Source organism: Ovis aries, chromosome 2 (assembly GCF_016772045.2).
Source record: "Ovis aries strain OAR_USU_Benz2616 breed Rambouillet chromosome 2, ARS-UI_Ramb_v3.0, whole genome shotgun sequence".
In the NCBI taxonomy this organism is placed as follows: domain Eukaryota; kingdom Metazoa; phylum Chordata; class Mammalia; order Artiodactyla; family Bovidae; genus Ovis; species Ovis aries.
This window is the reverse complement of record NC_056055.1, coordinates 21,741,810-21,759,336: the sequence shown is the minus strand read 5'-3', so window position 1 is coordinate 21,759,336 and position 17,527 is coordinate 21,741,810. Positions and strand designations below refer to the sequence as shown.

General features: G+C 40.2%; 1 protein-coding gene across 6 annotated transcripts; it reads left to right on the top strand.

The window, feature by feature from the left end:
* The first annotated feature begins 161 nt into the window (after positions 1–161).
* Positions 162–11,708, top strand: ZNF189 (zinc finger protein 189). Of its 6 annotated transcripts, XM_060409006.1 has the most exons (4): positions 1,195–1,282; positions 4,997–5,088; positions 8,077–8,226; positions 8,999–11,708. In XM_060409006.1, the coding sequence occupies exons 2-4, from the start codon at positions 5,061–5,063 to the stop codon at positions 10,717–10,719; spliced, it is 1,899 nt and encodes a 632-aa protein (XP_060264989.1). In that variant the 5' UTR covers positions 1,195–1,282; positions 4,997–5,060; the 3' UTR covers positions 10,720–11,708. The 6 variants fall into 6 exon arrangements, with proteins under 6 accessions (XP_042098887.1, XP_004004095.2, XP_004004094.2 ...); XM_042242953.2 differs by lacking the exons at positions 4,997–5,088; positions 8,077–8,226 and adding an exon at positions 162–482 and having other exon boundaries at positions 1,201–1,282; XM_004004046.6 differs by lacking the exons at positions 4,997–5,088; positions 8,077–8,226 and adding an exon at positions 162–482 and having other exon boundaries at positions 1,198–1,282.
* The last annotated feature ends 5,819 nt before the right edge of the window (positions 11,709–17,527 follow it).

The following is a 17,527-nucleotide window of genomic DNA, read 5'->3' as shown; positions in this document are numbered from 1 at the left end:
CCCAGGCTCCCTCGCCTTTTGCACTCCGGGAAGCGTAGTTCGGTCGCCATGGCCGTGGCAGGCTGGACCCCAGCGCTCTCTCAGAGCATGACGGGAGTTGTAGTTGAGGGGCGTCCCGGGAAGGTTCCCGGTGACGCCTTCTGGTCCGGGGGCGGGCGGTCACAGAGCTCTTTGGCTGAAAGCAGCAGGAACTGGCGACCGAGAGGAGGCTCTAGCGAGGCCTGGAAGGCTGCACAGCCAGGCAGGGGAGGGGGGTGCGGGGTGGGGGCGGCCAAGTAGCGCTTCTGACCGGCTGCTGGGGTCGTGACCGTTCGGGGCAAGACCTGGCCAGATCCAGCCTAGAGGCCTCGCTTTCTTCGGGCCTAATATTCAGCGGCCGGGTAGGCCTTGCCAGAGCCTCCTTTTCGTGCGGCCACCCGGGATTCCTGCCCTGATTTTCTGTCTGGGAGATGGCCTCGCCGAGTCCCCCGCCACAGCCAAAGGTAAGTCGCCCCTCGGAGTATCCCCGTTCTCTCGCCTTTACCTAGCTCGCTAGGCCGCGCCACCGCCCCCACCCCCCTTTTCGGGTCTTTAAGGCCAGCGCGGTGCAATGAAGTACCCCCTAATGTACTGGGGAGCCCTTCGCGATCACACTGCCCAGTGGCTCCTTTTTTCAAGAGTGACTTGCTAAATCTAAAGAAAATTAGTAATGCTCCAAACTAGCGTTTTCATTTATGAGTTCTTCCAGGTGAGGTTAGCTTTTTTCATCCTCCCTTGTGTCTTCTACACCTGCCCCATGCCTGGACCCAAAGTAGACGCTTAGAAAAATTAACATAATTGAGTTGAAAAGGGTCGTAATTGAGTTGGAACGGGGCGATGAGGTGAAGGAAACTTGGGAAGGCCTTAGTGCAGCTTACTAAAATTAAATATTAGGGCATACTGGGTAAACCTTATCCTTAAGCTCCTCACTACAGAGGACAGAGATCCAGCTGTGTTTTCTTCTAATTTGAGGTGTCTGAATTTTGTCGGGTCCCAGAATTGAGCCTCACTTGTAACTGTTAGTTATCATGTTCCTTCTAGCCTACCCGGTTCTGATAAGTGGTTGTTTCTGCTACTTTTAGCGGTAGAATTGTCCTTGAGACAACAAAACTGACTGCAGAAATCATACTATTTCAGGGCTTGCTGACATTTGAGGATGTGGCTGTGTTTTTTACCCAGGAGGAGTGGGATTATCTGGATCCAGCTCAGAGAAGCCTGTATAAAGATGTCATGATGGAGAATTATGGAAACCTGGTCTCACTGGGTAAGAATCTGCTGTTTCTTGGATCAGAATAGCTAAGAAACTGTAAGAAAGCAGAACACATGAACTAGTACCATACCAAATGGCTTTGTTTCAAGGCTCCAATTCAGACCTTTCAGCCATGAATTGTTTCCATGGCTCTCATCCCTACCGTCCTTGCAGTGACCAAAATACAAGCTTTTCTGGCTTCCATCCTCGTAATCTCATTCCCATATTGCTCTGTACTTTCCCTCCTAGCTCATCCTCCCACTGCTTTCCTCCCACCCCTTTTCACTCTGCCTTCTGGAGCCCCTGTTTCTCTTCACATGGTGTTCCCTACCCCTCCTGGCCTTAACTGAAACCTGGCACTTTCCCAAGGACACTACTTCTCTTGCAGGGGCAGCTTATTCTCCCACATCCTCTTCCTTCCCTATCCTTTGTCTCAGGGCTGAAAGGGAAAAATAATTGTTCTCCTGACTTTTCAGTACTGTTCGCAAAGCATTCCTTTTCCATCTTCAAACGTAATTTCTCTTTTGAGGTCTCAGCTATCTTGCTCTACCCTCTTAATTTCTTTACACTATCATCTGTCAATTTTTTTTGTTGTTGGTGTCTCACACATAGATTTTGTCACATTTTGGAATCTCCTCTTTGTTAAGCCACACCATCCATCAATGCAGTATTACTTCTGCCTCAGTGTATCTTCAAGGACCCTGCTTTTCCATTCCTATTAAGCACCTCACATCAATGATCACACTCAATTTTGTTATAACAGGCAAATTTTAAACCCCAGTATCTTGTATTTTGACTAATACCTTATTCTTTCTCAGCAGTAGATGTTTATTGACTATAACTAAACAAGTCGACAAAACAGACATGATCTCTGCCCATGTGGAGCTTACTATAACTTCCTACCTGTCTACCTCTTCTCCTCTCCTACTGAACCTGTTTATTCTTAATCTTTCCTGTTCCTTGACTTCCTTCTTTCCCCCCAGGCTCTTAGTTCCCTCTTGCTTCACCTTCTCATCTAACCCATAGCTGCTGCTGCTAAGTTGCTGCAGTTGTGTCCGACTCTGTGCAACTCCGTAGACGGTAGCCCACCAGGCTCCCCCATTCCTGGGTTTCTCCAGGCAAGAATACTGGAGTGGGTTGCCATTTCCCTCTCCAATGCATGAAAATGAAAAGTGAAAGTGAAGTCGCTCAGTTGTGTCCAACTCCTAGCGACCCCATGAACTGCAGCCTACCAGGCTCCTCCGTCCATGGGATTTTCCAGGCAAGAGTACTGGAGTGGGTTGCCGTTGCCTTCTCCGCTAACCCATAGACCTATATATAAAATGATCACCAGCATGCTCTCTTGCCACTTTGTCATTATGTTCTACCCATTCTGCACACTTGAAGTCCTGTACTGGTTATAAAATCTGCCTTTTTCTCTTACCTGATTTGCTGAACACAGCAAGAGAAGTTCTGTAACTGAAAGAATTGATGCCCTGCATATATACAGGTGGTTTCCTTCTTCTGGATATAAAAACCCAGGGTTTTTAAAATAAAAACCACTTTTTATATCTCAGCAAATTTTATCATTGATTTGCTCCTACCCCTGTTTCTTTTAGTGACTGTTTCAGAAACTTTGAGTTTTCCTTGGGTTCATCACTCAGTGGTGGACCTCACCTTCTGTTTCACAGAGAAGATAGAGACCACCACACATGAACTCTCAAGTTTTCTACCCCTCATTGCACACATAAGGTTGCACATTCTCCAAGAACATATCAGTCTTTTTTCCAGCCCCCCACCACCACCTGCCCCGCACCCCACCGTGTAATTTGATGATAGGTATGTTCATGGCGCCAGAGTTCTCCTTTGAGTCTGTCTTGCTGCTCCTGTAACGTCCTACTTGTTTGCTTCACAGCCAGATTTTTGTAAGAGTAGTTAATGTGTATTCTCTACTTCTTTACTTCCGATTATCTCTAAGCCTCTTTTTGTACCTCTGCCACTTACTTTCAGTTGTTTAACATTCATCAGTAATGACCCAATTGTCAAATACAGTAGATTCTTTTGGGACTTCCATTTCTTTATAGATATTTGAAACTCTTTATTGCTTCCTTCTATTTCTTTGCATTCTCAGACTTTCTCTCAGTCTATAAACCTACCTTGACAGATCTTATTTACACTCAGGTTATCAAGTATGTCATGATAAGTTCCAAATCTTTATCTCTGCTTAAGTAGAGAGAAAATATGGAGCCTAACTGCCTAAATAAAAATCCCAATTCCACTACTTACAAGACTTGTGACCATGGGTGAATTACTTAACCTTTCTGTACCTGTTTTCTTTTTTTATATAAAAATGGAAATAATAATAATACAAATCTTAGGATTATTGTGAGCATTAACTCAGTTAATACATGTAAAGCATTTAGGACACTGACAAACACGTATTAAGTACAATGTATAAATGTCAATTGTTACCTTCATAATCATTGTCATTATTTTCTCTGTTGAACTCCAACTTCTTAGTCATCTCCTTTTGAAGACCACATAAGTAACTCACATCTGGCAGATCTCAAGTAATCTACCGAGATATAAGGGCCTCCTCTTCAGAATTCAGTACTCCATTCTCTGTGCTGTCTTTTATACACTGCCATTGTTGAATTATTATAGTGTACCATAATCATGTTATTTCTCTAGGGAGACTGATCTTCAAGAGGATAGTAACTGTATTCTTTCATTTGATTTCTCCAGCACTTAGCACAGAGCCAGGCATATATTATATGCTTCTTAAATATTTGGGTGACTGAGTGAGTATACTTAAGACTCAGTATCTTTTGACAAGATTATTGCACTAGCTTGTAGTCTAGCTCCTTGCCTCCAGTCTCCCTTTCTTCTAATATATTCTCTTTATTGCTACCAAAGTGATTTTGTGTTAGTTAACTGCTTACAACTTCTGTGATTTCTGATACCTTAAAGGATTAAAAAAAAAAAAATCTTAATTTCTTGTCCTGCATACTGGAACCACCTTATATAGCTCCCATGTAGCTTTCTAGCCTCATCTGTTGTTTTCAGGATACAACTTCAGTCTCCAGCCATATCAGATGCTAGGTTTTTTTTCCATTATGCTATGGTATCTCTGAGTCATTGACAGCTTTTTCCACCCATATAGTGTCCTGGCTGATAATATCAGGTGAATGCCCAGCCTTGCCTGTGCCTAGTACTGTAAAATAGCAGTGAGCCCATCTGTGATCTCCTGCGTTCAGGCTCTCTTTATTGTAGCTGAAATACAGCTTTTCATGAGTTATTATTTCTTCCTATACAATCTTTTCATCTTCCTGTATAAATTCTGTATCCACCCCCTTGATTTGTGCTCCCTTGATGAGAGATTACGGTTACTCAACTATTCCAGTGTAGTGTTTTCTGGCATTTCATCCTGTTACTCTACTTAACACAACTCGTCTAGCTTTGTAATTTTGCCTCTTCCAGGCTGATTTTTCTTTAAAACCTGCAATAACTACATTGATGACAGTTTGATCTCTCAGTTCTTGACCTTTCAGTTCTTTCAGTTAAAATAGACTTCTTCAGTTTTGATAACTTCTCTCCAGACTGCTAGAGCCAGATTGGACCTTAGTCTCTCCAAATATTTATTCAACTGCTCATTCATTCAAATAAATAATTATAAAGCATTGTGGTTGGCCTAAAAATGCAAGTCCTTCCCCATTCTCTCATTGTTTTGTTTTGTTTTTTTTTTCCTAGAAAACTGAGAGAACTGCACTTTGAGGCACCTGTTTACTCTAGAAAAATTAGCTTTGACCAGAGGATGGGAACATACAGTACAAGCATGGCAGGTACCTCAGAAGGTGGTTATAGCTACCAAGCCCAGGTCTAATGGCTAGTCATTTCCAGACTGCTCTGTTTGGAAGCCTAGATTCACTTGTTTTACATGTCTCTCTATTTGACCTATTTGTTTTCATGCTAGTGCCTCTGTGTTTTATTTACTTTAGCAATATATTATATTTCACTTCTAGTAAGATAAAGTCAGTCTTATATTCTCTTTCAGGTTATACAGTTGACCCTTGAGCAATATGGGTTTGAAATGTGAGAGTCTACTTGTTTGTGATTTTTTTTCACGAAATACGTACTACAGTACTATACAGTCTGCAACTGACTGAATCTGTAGGTGCAAAACCATTGATACAGAGGGCCAACTTCAAAGTTATGTGTGCATCTTCAACAGAGCGGAGGATCAGTGCCCCTAACCTTCATGTTGTCCAAGGGTCAGTTGTACTTAACTAGTTTTCTGCATTCTTCCAGTTGAAATTTAGATTCATTGGGGTTTTTTAATTGGTTCATGGGATTTTGGTTTGAATAGTTAAGTTGTTAGTTGGTTTGGAAAGAAGTAAGAACTTTATAATATTGACTCTCTTTGGCAATTGGTTGATTCTAGTTAACTGTCTTAGGTCTTTCAGAAAAATTGTATGGATTCTTTTATGGATCTTGCATTTCTTGTTAGATATATTCCTAGGCCTTATGGTTTTTAATATGAAGAGCATATTTCTTTTCCTATAATATTTATTAACTAGCTATTCTTGGTAAGAACCAGTATTTGTTTTATATCTTAGTCCTTTCATAGCTATTATATTTCATTTAATTCTTCTGGGAATTTTGGGTAGGTGGTCATTGTTGTTTAGTTGCTAAGTTGTGTCTGACTCTGCAACCCTGTGGACTGCAGCATGCCAGGCTTCCCTGTCCTTCACTGTCTCCCAGAATTTGCTCAGATTCATGTCCATTGAGTTGGTGATGTCATCTAACCATTTCATCCTCTGCCACCCATTTTCTCAGAATTCTCCACTATGACTTGTCTATTTTGGGTGGTACTGCACGGCATAGCTCCAGCTGCATTGAGTTATGCAAACCCCTTTGTCACGACATAGGTGCGATCCATGAAGGGGAGGCAGTCATACCATCTGCAAATAACGTAATTTTGTACTACTGCTTTGAGTAAGACCCTGGAAAAATTTCCACTGAGTAAATGCTATGAAGAGACTTTAACACAAAGTCTCAGAAAGAACTTGTAATCCAATGGAAAATACAAACTGAAGTACAGTGTAATAATAGCTATAATGCAGTTATAGACAAGGGATGGTCATGAAAAACAGAACACTTGAATCATCCAGTGGATTAAGTGAAGGAACTTTATAGAGGAACTATTGCATTGCATTGAATCTTAAACCAAGAGATTCTCAAGTAAACAATGCCAGTGGATAGTTCATAAATGAGATATGCAAAAAATACCATAAATGACTAAAGCATAAGCAATTTACACACTTAAAGTGTGAGAGCATGGGAAGGAGAGTGAGATGAAGCTTAGAGACCTCAAGAAGTACTGAGTATCATAATGTAGAGAGATTTGGTTTGATTTTAGAGATAATAGGATCTGTAGGTAGTTACATGATTAGAATTCCATTTCATGAAAATCTTTCTGGATTCAGTGAAGTAGATACAGCCTAAAGATCAGAGCCAAAGATCATTAGTTGGCTTTTGCGGTAATCTATGGAAAACAGAGAGGGCAAATGCTAAAGAGTAGAATCATTGATTTTGGTGATTGATTAATAGTAAGAAAAAGGCAGAAATCTAGAATGATTTCCTGCTGTGATGGACAGTTAATGCTTCTAAAGGGAACATGATTAAAGGTGGAGATGGACATGACAAGTGATGATGGTCATGTTATTTGTGAGACCTTTTTGAGACAGCTTAGTGGCAACATTCAGAGAATGTGTGTATATAGAGCATGATGAGGATATAAACATGTATAGTAATATCCTTAAACAATTGAGGAGAAGAGAAATGCATGAGGGAAATGTATTAGAAAAGGCCAAATAAGAAGTACGAAGAGAACTAGAATACAATAGCATAGAAACCAAAAACAGTGTAAAGGAATGGGAGTAGTCAAGAATATCACATGCTGCAAGTTAAATAAGGACTAATAAATGTCCGTTGCATTTATTACTTGAAAGTCATTGGTGATTTAATGAGAAGTTTCTCTAGATACTAGAAACAGAAACCAGATTTTATAGTAGATTATCAAGTAGATTGAATGGGAAGAGATTGAGTGTGGAAAACATAGTTAGAAAATGGAGAGGTACAGTGCTGAGTTTTTTTTCAAAGCTTGGATTTCATCAAGAAAAGGATTTCAGGTTCAAGATAAAGTTGGATATATTTTGTATGTTGGTAAGAAGGTGTACACGACTGAGCGACTGAACTGAACTGAACTGAAGAAGGTGTATGTAGAATTCTATGGAGAATACAGATTGAAGAAAGAGGAAGAAATGGTAATAATTGAACAAGTGCCCAGAGGCAAGTGGGATCGAGAGAGTAGATGATTTAGCCTTGGATAAGAATGGGATATATCTTCATGTAGCAGTGCAGGTAATTTTAGGTAGGAGGCAGATTGGTGAGGCAGTTCTCATTCTTTTTCTTTGAGTGAAAGAAAACACTCTACTGAAAATGAATTTGAGAGAGAGTACTGTAAGTAACCTTAAATAAAAATAAAGTTTCTTAGGGCAATAACAGAAGAGGAGTTTTTTTGGAATAAAATAATGACTGGTTTGAAGTAAGTGAAAAGAAAATTCAACGATGACTCCACAGTTAGAAGATTATAAAATTGAAAGAAAAAAGGAGGTATAAAAAAAGGAGAAATTGTTAGGGTCAAATAAGAATTTAGTGGTGATTGAATCTTCTCATGAAGTTATCCACCAGGCAGCAAGACATAGAAAATCAGAAAAGAAGTCAGAGGCAGACTTAAATGTCCCATATGCTACTCTGTTTTATTATAGACCATTATGTTATCTTTCTTCCAATGCATGCAAGATTATCGTTTCTCGGATGTCATGCAGACTCCCAGTCGGAAATGGATAGTTCCAATGTGGGTCTTATATCTTTAGAGGAACGAGACTCATCTATACGTGAAGAATGTGGTATCTGTGGTAGGTGAAGTCATAAACTACCACAGACTATTCTTTTTCCTAGTTTCTTCCATTAGCTCTAAACATGTTCTTTTTTTCCTGTTTTTCTATATAACAGAATCCATATCACTTCAACTCAGTTTTTTAAAGCCATTTATCTCCATATAGGAACTATTTTACTTAGTATTTTCTTTGTCATATTCTACTCTTTCCCTATTTGTACTTATCATCCATTCCACTTGTTAAGAGGCTTCTTGCCTTATCTCTAAATTCTAATTCATTTTATTAATACAATGCCTGGAATGCTTTTATTCACAATAAATTCTTATTAATGAATGAATTGTTGTTTCCTCTGGTTTTTGTCTGTTTCCTTCTCAGCATCATTTTATGTGTTCTTTTCTGTCAGTTATTTGGCTTATTCACATTACAATAATGCTACTTCATCCTAAGTTTTTCTGAACCTACTGTTTTTTTTCCACATTGTCCTTTCTTTTCTGATAGCTAGTTTATCCTACTGTGACTTATTTTATTTCTTTGTTACCCTTTCTTTAAGGAAAACATTTCATTTTATCAGAAAATTAATACTAAATAATGTTTATATAGCTTGTACTGTTTGCCAGGTAGTTTTAAATGCTTTATGTATTTGAACTAATGTAATCATCACAAGGGTGCTGTGATATAGTGAACTACATTTTATGCACATAGTAGATTATTTTAATTATCTTATTTTTATGACAGTTTCTCCTTGCTGGCAAAGAACTAAGCTGACATTTCTGTTTTCCATTTATTCCAGATGTTTTGAACAGAGATAAGGATGAGGAACCAACTGTGAAACAAGAAATTGAGGAAATTGAGGAAGAAATGGAACCACAGGGTATAATAGTTACAAGAATCAAAAGTGAAATTGACCAGGATCCCATGCATAGAGAAACCTTTGAACTTGTTGGTAGGTTAGATAAACAAAGAGGAATCTTCTTATGGGAAATACCAAGGGAATCTTTGACCCAGGAACAAAGAATGTTCAGAGGAAACACTAACATTATCCGTAAGAGACCAAATTCAGAAGAGAAATGTCATAAATGTGAAGAATGTGGAAAGGGTTTTGTCCGTAAGGCTCATTTCATTCAACATCAAAGGGTCCATACTGGAGAGAAACCTTTCCAATGTAATGAATGTGGGAAAAGTTTTAGTCGCAGTTCATTTGTTATTGAACATCAGAGAATTCACACCGGGGAAAGGCCCTATGAGTGTAATTACTGCGGAAAAACCTTTAGTGTGAGCTCAACCCTTATTAGACATCAGAGAATCCACACTGGAGAGAGACCCTATCAGTGTAATCACTGTAAACAGAGCTTCAGCCAGCGAAGAAGCCTTGTTAAACATCAAAGGATTCACACAGGTGAGAAACCCCATAAATGTGGTGACTGTGGGAAAGCCTTCAGTTGGAAGTCACACCTGATTGAACATCAGAGAACACACACTGGTGAGAAACCCTATCACTGTACCAAATGTAAGAAAAGCTTTAGTAGAAATTCTTTACTTGTTGAACATCAGAGAATTCACACTGGGGAAAGACCTCATAAATGTGGTGAATGTGGGAAGGCCTTTAGATTAAGTACATATCTTATACAACACCAAAAAATCCACACTGGTGAGAAACCTTTTCTTTGTATTGAATGTGGAAAAAGCTTCAGTCGGAGCTCATTCCTTATTGAACATCAGAGGATCCATACAGGTGAAAGACCTTATCAGTGCAAAGAGTGTGGGAAAAGCTTCAGTCAACTTTGCAACCTTACTCGTCATCAGAGAATTCACACAGGGGACAAACCCCATAAATGTGAGGAATGTGGAAAAGCCTTTAGTAGAAGCTCAGGTCTTATTCAGCACCAGAGAATCCATACCAGAGAGAAGACTTATTCATACAATGAAACCAAGGAAAGTTTTGACCCAAATGGCGGTCTTGTTATACAACAGGAAGTCTACCCTAAGGAAAAATCTTATAAATGTGATGAATGTGGGAAAACTTTCAGTGTCAGTGCTCATCTTGTGCAACATCAAAGAATCCACACTGGTGAAAAACCCTACCTATGTACTGTATGTGGGAAAAGCTTCAGTCGGAGCTCATTTCTTATTGAACACCAGAGAATCCACACTGGAGAGAGACCCTATCTTTGCAGACAGTGTGGCAAAAGTTTTAGTCAACTTTGTAATCTTATTCGACATCAGGGTGTTCACACAGGTAATAAACCCCATAAATGTGATGAATGTGGGAAGGCCTTTAGCCGGAACTCCGGCCTGATTCAGCATCAGAGAATACATACAGGAGAAAAACCTTATAAGTGTGAGAAGTGCGACAAAAGTTTTAGTCAGCAGCGCAGCCTTGTCAACCATCAGAAGATCCATGCAGAGGTGAAAATTCAGGAAACCCATGAATGTGATGCTTGTGGTGAAGCCTTCAATTGCCGCATTTCTCTTATTCAGCATCAAAAATTGCATGCTACATGGATGCAGTAAATGTGGAGAAATACTTAAGTTCAGTTTGACTTGAGACCAGGTACCCAAGTGCAGTTTCAGTATGGCTCAGTGTGAGTCACACTTAGTGATCAAAGCAGATTCTGTTTGGCCTCAGGCACATGGTTTCTAAAGATTCTGTGAATAATAGGCAGCTGCCCACATGCAGTTGAAGACTTCATTATTCATTTTGATCAGAGAAAGACTCAGTAATTTAAGCTTTTTTTTTTTTTTTTTCAGATCTCTCAGTGGAGAGGTTAAACCCAGGTTCAGAGCACTTAATTATAATTAATAAAAGAAGAACAAAGTTGCATATGCCTAGGGGAGTTGGAAGCAGCTGATGTTAGAAAACTCAGTCCTCTGGCACGGAAATATATGGTGGTTCTTTCAGTTCCACAATATGTTTGGCTGTGTATGCCAGAGTTCAGTAGTTAAACATATAATTACGTTTTCAAGAAAACAAAGCCCCCATTTTTTTTTAAGAACTGACATCCAAAGCTGTTGTCCTTGTTAAAGCTGGTTAGGCATGTGGGTTAAAGGCAGTTCCAATGCCATGTGGTTCCCAGATCTGTGAAATGAGTGGACCATTAATTTTACATGTAAAGATTATGTAACAAACCTAGCAAAGGTGTTACTAAGGAACCTTTGGGAGTGCCTTTTTTTCCTCTAAGATGGGCCCAAAAAGGTAGAGGAAGACGCTGTTCTTTTTGTGTGCTCCATTCTGTGAAAGATATTTGTAGTCCTAGACAGACTAAATCTTATTCCTCTACTACCAGTAGCATGTGAAAGTGTAAATATTTTGATTACTGAGAGTTGGAAATAAAAAGACCTGGAGTCTATGCTAGGAAACAGATATTTTGGTATGCTTTGGTTTTTATGGTAACCAGACTTTGCATGCAATCTTTATTTCTGGTTCTAGGGCTTCCCTTAGTTAATGGTTATTATAAACCTATAATTCATTTGTTCTAGTCATTAAATATGATTTGTTTTTTGCTTTGTGTAAGAGTTTATTTATTACTCCATTGTAAAATCTATCCTATCAAGTGCATTACTGCATTTAAAAATTAGAATCAAGAATTTAAATTGCTCTCATTTGTTCTACTTCTGACTAGTTACCTTTTCTGGGATAGTTCAATTGAGGTTAAGTCTTTCATTCCTAATTCCAAATCACCAGCACACTCTTATTCTAGATTTCTTAATAGTTTAAGCAAAAGACCTCACTTTCTCCTATAACCTAGACATTCTACTTTTTCTGCACCAGTCGTTCCCCAGCCCAGGTTCACAACTAATAATGGGGTTCTTAGACCTGTTCTCTGTTTTGAAAACCTAATGCAAAGTGTAGTTTTGCTGCATGCACACTAAACATTTTCTCTGCTTTTTGCTGAAGTTGCATTGTTTCATGTATGGTTATCTAGCTGAGCAGAAGTTCTGGCTGTTGACTTCACTGTAATTTGGGGCCATGGTTCGAGGTGTTCCCACTAAAAGTACATAATTTTTAACATACTTGAATGTGAATCTTGCATCTTAGCTCCAAATTCCAGTAACAATGAAATGGTTCTTATGTGTTCAGTTCATTGGTTACAAAAAAGCATAGCCAGAAAGGTTTTAGTTTTTGTTTTTAAGCAAGTCCACTGCAGTATACACTACTTTTTTCCAAGGAAATGATAGAAATAGGCAGGGGGTTTTAGAGAGGGATATGAAGTTCGTAGAAGACTGGGAAGGAGAAAGTTGAATCTTTCAGGAGGAAATGACGCCTAAGATGAGACAATCGAGTACTAGAAAAGATGAATACTGTCTGAAAACAGGGTTGTGAGGATCTGGTAGCTACAGAGTGAACTCGTGATAGGAATGTGACAAGAGGCAAGACTGCCCATAAACAAGCATCGTGCTTAAGAGACAGGACTTGATTTCTGCCTAAAATCCCATGGTAATGTTTTTCTTCTATTTATGATATGTTGAGTAAGGACACATTTTAAGAATACAGTTCAGTTTTCACAAGTAAACCCCTAAATAACTGGTACTCCACTTAAGAAATATTACAGGTACCCCAGATTCTTGTGTACCTTTCCAAATATACACATATCTTGTGGTGCCTTCATTTTAACTCGAGGTGATGTGGAAATGAATAGGCCAGAAAAAACTGGTTCTTGCCCTTTCTTAGATCTGGGGATCTTAACCTCAGAAAATTGCACAAAGGAAGGGTTCAAGGGCCTGTCGTTTCCATGTTAACTTCAAAGAGTCTCTTAAGAGTAGTACTGTTGAGAGGTTGTGGTGCCTTTAAGGCCAGATGAAAGAAGGATATGAACTTGAAAAATGCAGAGTAAAACTTGATTGCTAGTTGGATGAGAAAGGCTGAAGAAGAGAAAAGATTCAGAGTGGGTTTGGCCGGTTGGTACTCAATCCTGAGGGTGGAGGAGGAAGAAGGTGCACCTAGTGTGGAATGAGGAGATTAATTACTCAAGTTTTTGAGCATGTAATGTTTGGTCTGTGAGAGATGTCTAAAGATTAGATGTAGATATGGTGCATAGGGAAGATCTGGATTAGAGTTTGATTTAGGAATTCACCAGTGCTTAGACACAGAAATGAATTAAGATTTAAGGAGAAAATAAATCCAGAGCAGAATCCTGAGGGCCAGCCTTGTTGAGTGACTGGGAAAGATTCAAAGGAGACTGAGAAACAGCCAGAAGTGTGGAAAACCCAGCGTGTGCATGCTTAGTCACTTCAGTCGTGTCCAACTCTGTAACCCTATAGACCATAGCCTGCCAGGCTCCTCTGTCAGTGGAATTTTCCAAGCAAGAATACTGGAGTGGGTTACTATACCCTCCTCCAGGAAATCCCCAATCCCAGGATCAAACCCACATCTCATATCTTCTGCATTGGCAGGTGGGTTCTTGACCACTAGCACCACCTGGGAAACCCAGTACATAGTGATAATTGGTACAGGGAAGTGACCTGGAAGAGTGCTGCAGAGATGTCAAATAGGATTGAAGTGTGTCCTTTAGATTGGATAATTAAAAAGTCATTAATGAGTTCTGTAAGAGCAGCTTCTGAAATAGAGAAGAGCCAGTTTTCAGGGGCTTAAATAGTGTCTGAAGAGTACATCAATTCTCAAATACTGTAAATTCATGGTGAAAAGGTAACGTCTACATTCAATGGTAAAACAAGGACAATATAATGTCTTTGTAAAAAAGCTAAATTGATTCAAGATCTTAGCCTTATTCTGAAATAATGCCCCGCTTAGAAATAAAAGTCCTTTCATGAAATAATAGTAATTTTGATCTGTGACTGTATGTCTTTAGTTTTAAAAACATGACAACCCTTCTTGATTATTATTAATTTTGCTGCTGCTACTGCTAAGTCGCTTCAGTCGTGTCCAACTCTGTGACCCCATGGACGGCAGCCCACCAGGCTTCCCCGTCCCTGGGATTCTCCAGGCAAGAACACGAGTGGGTTGCCATTTCCTTCTCCAATGCATGAAAGTGAAAAGTGAAAGTGAAGTCGGTCAGTCATGTCCGACTCTCAGCGACCCCATGGACTGCAGCCTACCAGGCTCCTCCGTTCATGGGATTTTCCAGGCAAGAGTACTGGAGTGGGGTGCCATTGCCTTTTCCGATTCTTAATTTTACTGGTCTGTAAAAGGGAATAAAAAGAAGGGAAATTTTTTAAAGAGAAAAACTTGAGTATTTTTCCATTCTGAATAGATACCCAGTTGAGGGAGAAACTGAAGATAAGGGAGAGCAGCTGAAAATTGAATTATTAGATAAGCAAAGATGAATTTTAGCCCTAATGGGAGGACTTATTATGACAGCTTTTTTCCTCCCAATTGGGAGAAAAGTAAAGAGTACAAATTTAGTGTCTGGCTGAGGGAAGAGAGGGCTTCTCTGGTGGCTCAGCTGATAATCTACCTGCAATACCAGAGACCTGGGTTCAATCCCTGGGTTGGGAAGATCTAGAGAAGGGAATGGCTACCGTCTCCAGTATTCTGGCCTGGAGAATTCCATGGACTGTATATAGTCCATGGGGTTCAAAGAGTTGGACTCCACTGAGCAACTTTCACTTTGAGGGAAGAGAAAGCAATGGAATACACTTGAGATGACCCATTTTCCAAAAACAGTCAAATTCATGAGAGGAAAGGAAGAGGGGTGACTACCATGAGCAGTAGAGTTGGGAACCTTGTCAATAGTGATAGTTTTGAGTAGCCATTAGGGACAATGGGAAAGAACCAATCAAAAACTTGGGGAGGGCTTTTGGGGTTTTATTTAGGGCCCAGCTGAAGGAAAAGGCTGAACTTTTAATGTGTGTGCTCAGTCTCTCAGTCTTGTCCAATTCTGCAACCCCATGGACTCTAGTCCTCCAGGCTCCTCTGTCCATGGAGTTTTCCAGGCTAGGATACTGGAGCAGGTTGCCATTTCCTACTCCAGGGACTCTTCCCAACCCAGGGACTGAACCCACATCTCTTGTGTCTCCTGCATTGGCTTCTACGGCATTATTCAGATTCCTTGGAGTTAACACATGGAACAGTCAGAAAGAAAATTAGGGTTAAAGCAGATGAAGCAAAATATGAGATGTTTTGGGGTTCTCCAGAGAAAACCAATAAACCAATAGGATAGATATATAGATAGGAGCTTCCCTAGTGACTCAGCAGTAAAGAATCTCTCTGCAAAGCAGGAGGTGTGGAGATGCAGGTTCAAACCCTGGGTCAGGAAGATCTCCTGGAGAAGGAAATGGCAACCCACTCCAGTAGTTTTGCCTGGGAAAGTCCATGGAGAAAGGAGCCTGGCGGGCTACAGTTCATGGGGTTGCAGAGTCAGATACAACTGAGCAACTAAACAACAGAATGATAGATTATAGGAATTGGGCTCCCAGGTGGTAGAGTGGTAAAGAATCTGCCTGCCAATGCAGGAGATGCAAGATACGCAGCTTCAAGCCCTGAGTCGGGAAGATCCCCTGGAGTAGGAAATGGCAACCCACTCCAGTATTCTTGCTTGGAAAATCCCATTGACAGAGGAGCCTTGCAGGCTACAGTCCATGCAGATGCAAAGGATCAGACGTGACTTAGCAACTGCGCATAGCACAGCACATGTGATTAGAATATATGATGTCCCATGGCATGCTCTCCATATGTTGGAGAACTATGAAAGCCAATGGTGTAATTCAGTCTGAATCCAAAGAAGCCTAAGAACCAGAAACACTGACGTCCAAAGAGAGAAGATGGATGCCCCACTTGGGCAGAGAACAAATTTGCCCTCCACCTTTCTGCTTGGTTCAGACCCTCAACAAATTGGGTAATGCACTCAGCATTATTGAAGGCAATCTTCTTCACTCAGTCTACAGACTTAATATGCAACTCTGTTTCAGAAACACCTTCACAGACATACCCAGAAACAATGTTTCACCGATATTTCTTAGTCCACCAGAATTGAAATATAACATTTTCATCATAGTAGATAACAGTTTAAAATGAGCAGGTGAAAGAATTCCCTGGTGGTCGAATGGTTAGGACTTGGCCCTTTCACTGCTATGGGCCTAGATTCAATTCCTGGTTGGGAAATTGAGATCCCACAAGACATGCAGTGTAGCCAAATACATAAATAGAGTAGGTGAAAGGAGTCTTTGCTGGCAAAAAGAAAATTAAAAAGGAAGCTAACTACTGTAATACTCCATTTACTTGTAATTTTGATGAGTGAGGCCTTTCATTTTCATCTGTCTTCCTAAAGGAAGATAGCAGCAGCAAATCTAGGGGCCTACCCAGCATACCCAGTTGAGTATGATATTTGCTTGCAGAGTAAATTTCAATTTAAAAAAAGATATTCCAATCATTTTTTGAAGTTACTATTCCTCATTTGTAATTTTTATCCTTCATCTTCCTTCTCTACCTCCTTCAAAATTGTTTTGTGGCCTTGGGTATTGGTAGGGGTGAGATGAGAAGGAAATGGCAACCCACTCCAGTATTCTTGCCTGGAGAATCCCATGGACAGAGAAGCCTGGCAGGCTGTAGTCCATGGGGTCTCAAGAGTAGGACACGACTGAGCAACTAAACCACCACCACCAAAGCTTTCTCTATAACAATGTGTTAGTTGCTCAGTCATGTCCAACTCTTTATGACCCCATGGACTGTAGCCCACCAGGCTCCTCTGTTTATGGGATTCTCCAGGGAAGAATACTGGAGTGGGTCACCATTTCCTTCTCCAGGAGATCTTCCCGACAAAGGGATCGAACCCAGCTCTCCTGCATTACAGGTGATTTCTTTACTATCTGAGCTATAAGCTATAGCTTATTTGGCTATAAGCATCACCAAATAGAAAAAGGACAGATATATTTACTGTGCAAATGGGACAAGTCCAATTAAAATGTATTTTTAAAAAATATCTGCCAGGTATTAGTTATATAGTGGCACCGGGAAGTCCTTTATTCTCATTCACTGGGGAGTGAATAGTAAATCATGTATTCCACAGCAGAAAGACTGCCAGTAAAAAAGAAAATCACCCAGCTTTCCAAGACACCTAGTTTTGATACATTTTGCACAAATAAAACATAGTTCATAATTTTGCCTGTGCTATTTTCAGTCCAAGAGCCATGTTCTCAAGAACATACTTCTGATATCAGTCCAATGGCTAAGATAAACCTTTGTCACATGATAGTCATTATGTCCCTGGATCCACTGCACTCTGACCTGTAAATTCCCCCTGGGAAAACCAGGGCAGGACAAGGAAACTCTGGATGTAGCTGCACAAAGATGCCTTGACCTTGGACATCTGAAGAGGGCACACCTGAGACCTCGGACTGCGGCATACCGCTGGTTGCTGTGAAC

Excerpts from the sequence above, each read along its gene's own strand:
- ZNF189 (XM_060409006.1), top strand. The coding sequence starts at position 5,061 with ATGGGAACATACAGTACAAGCATGGCAG. Across the intron at positions 5,089-8,076 it reads ATACAGTACAAGCATGGCAG|ACCATTATGTTATCTTTCTT; the intron begins GTACCTCAGAAG and ends GTTTTATTATAG. Across the intron at positions 8,227-8,998 it reads TGAAGAATGTGGTATCTGTG|ATGTTTTGAACAGAGATAAG; the intron begins GTAGGTGAAGTC and ends CATTTATTCCAG.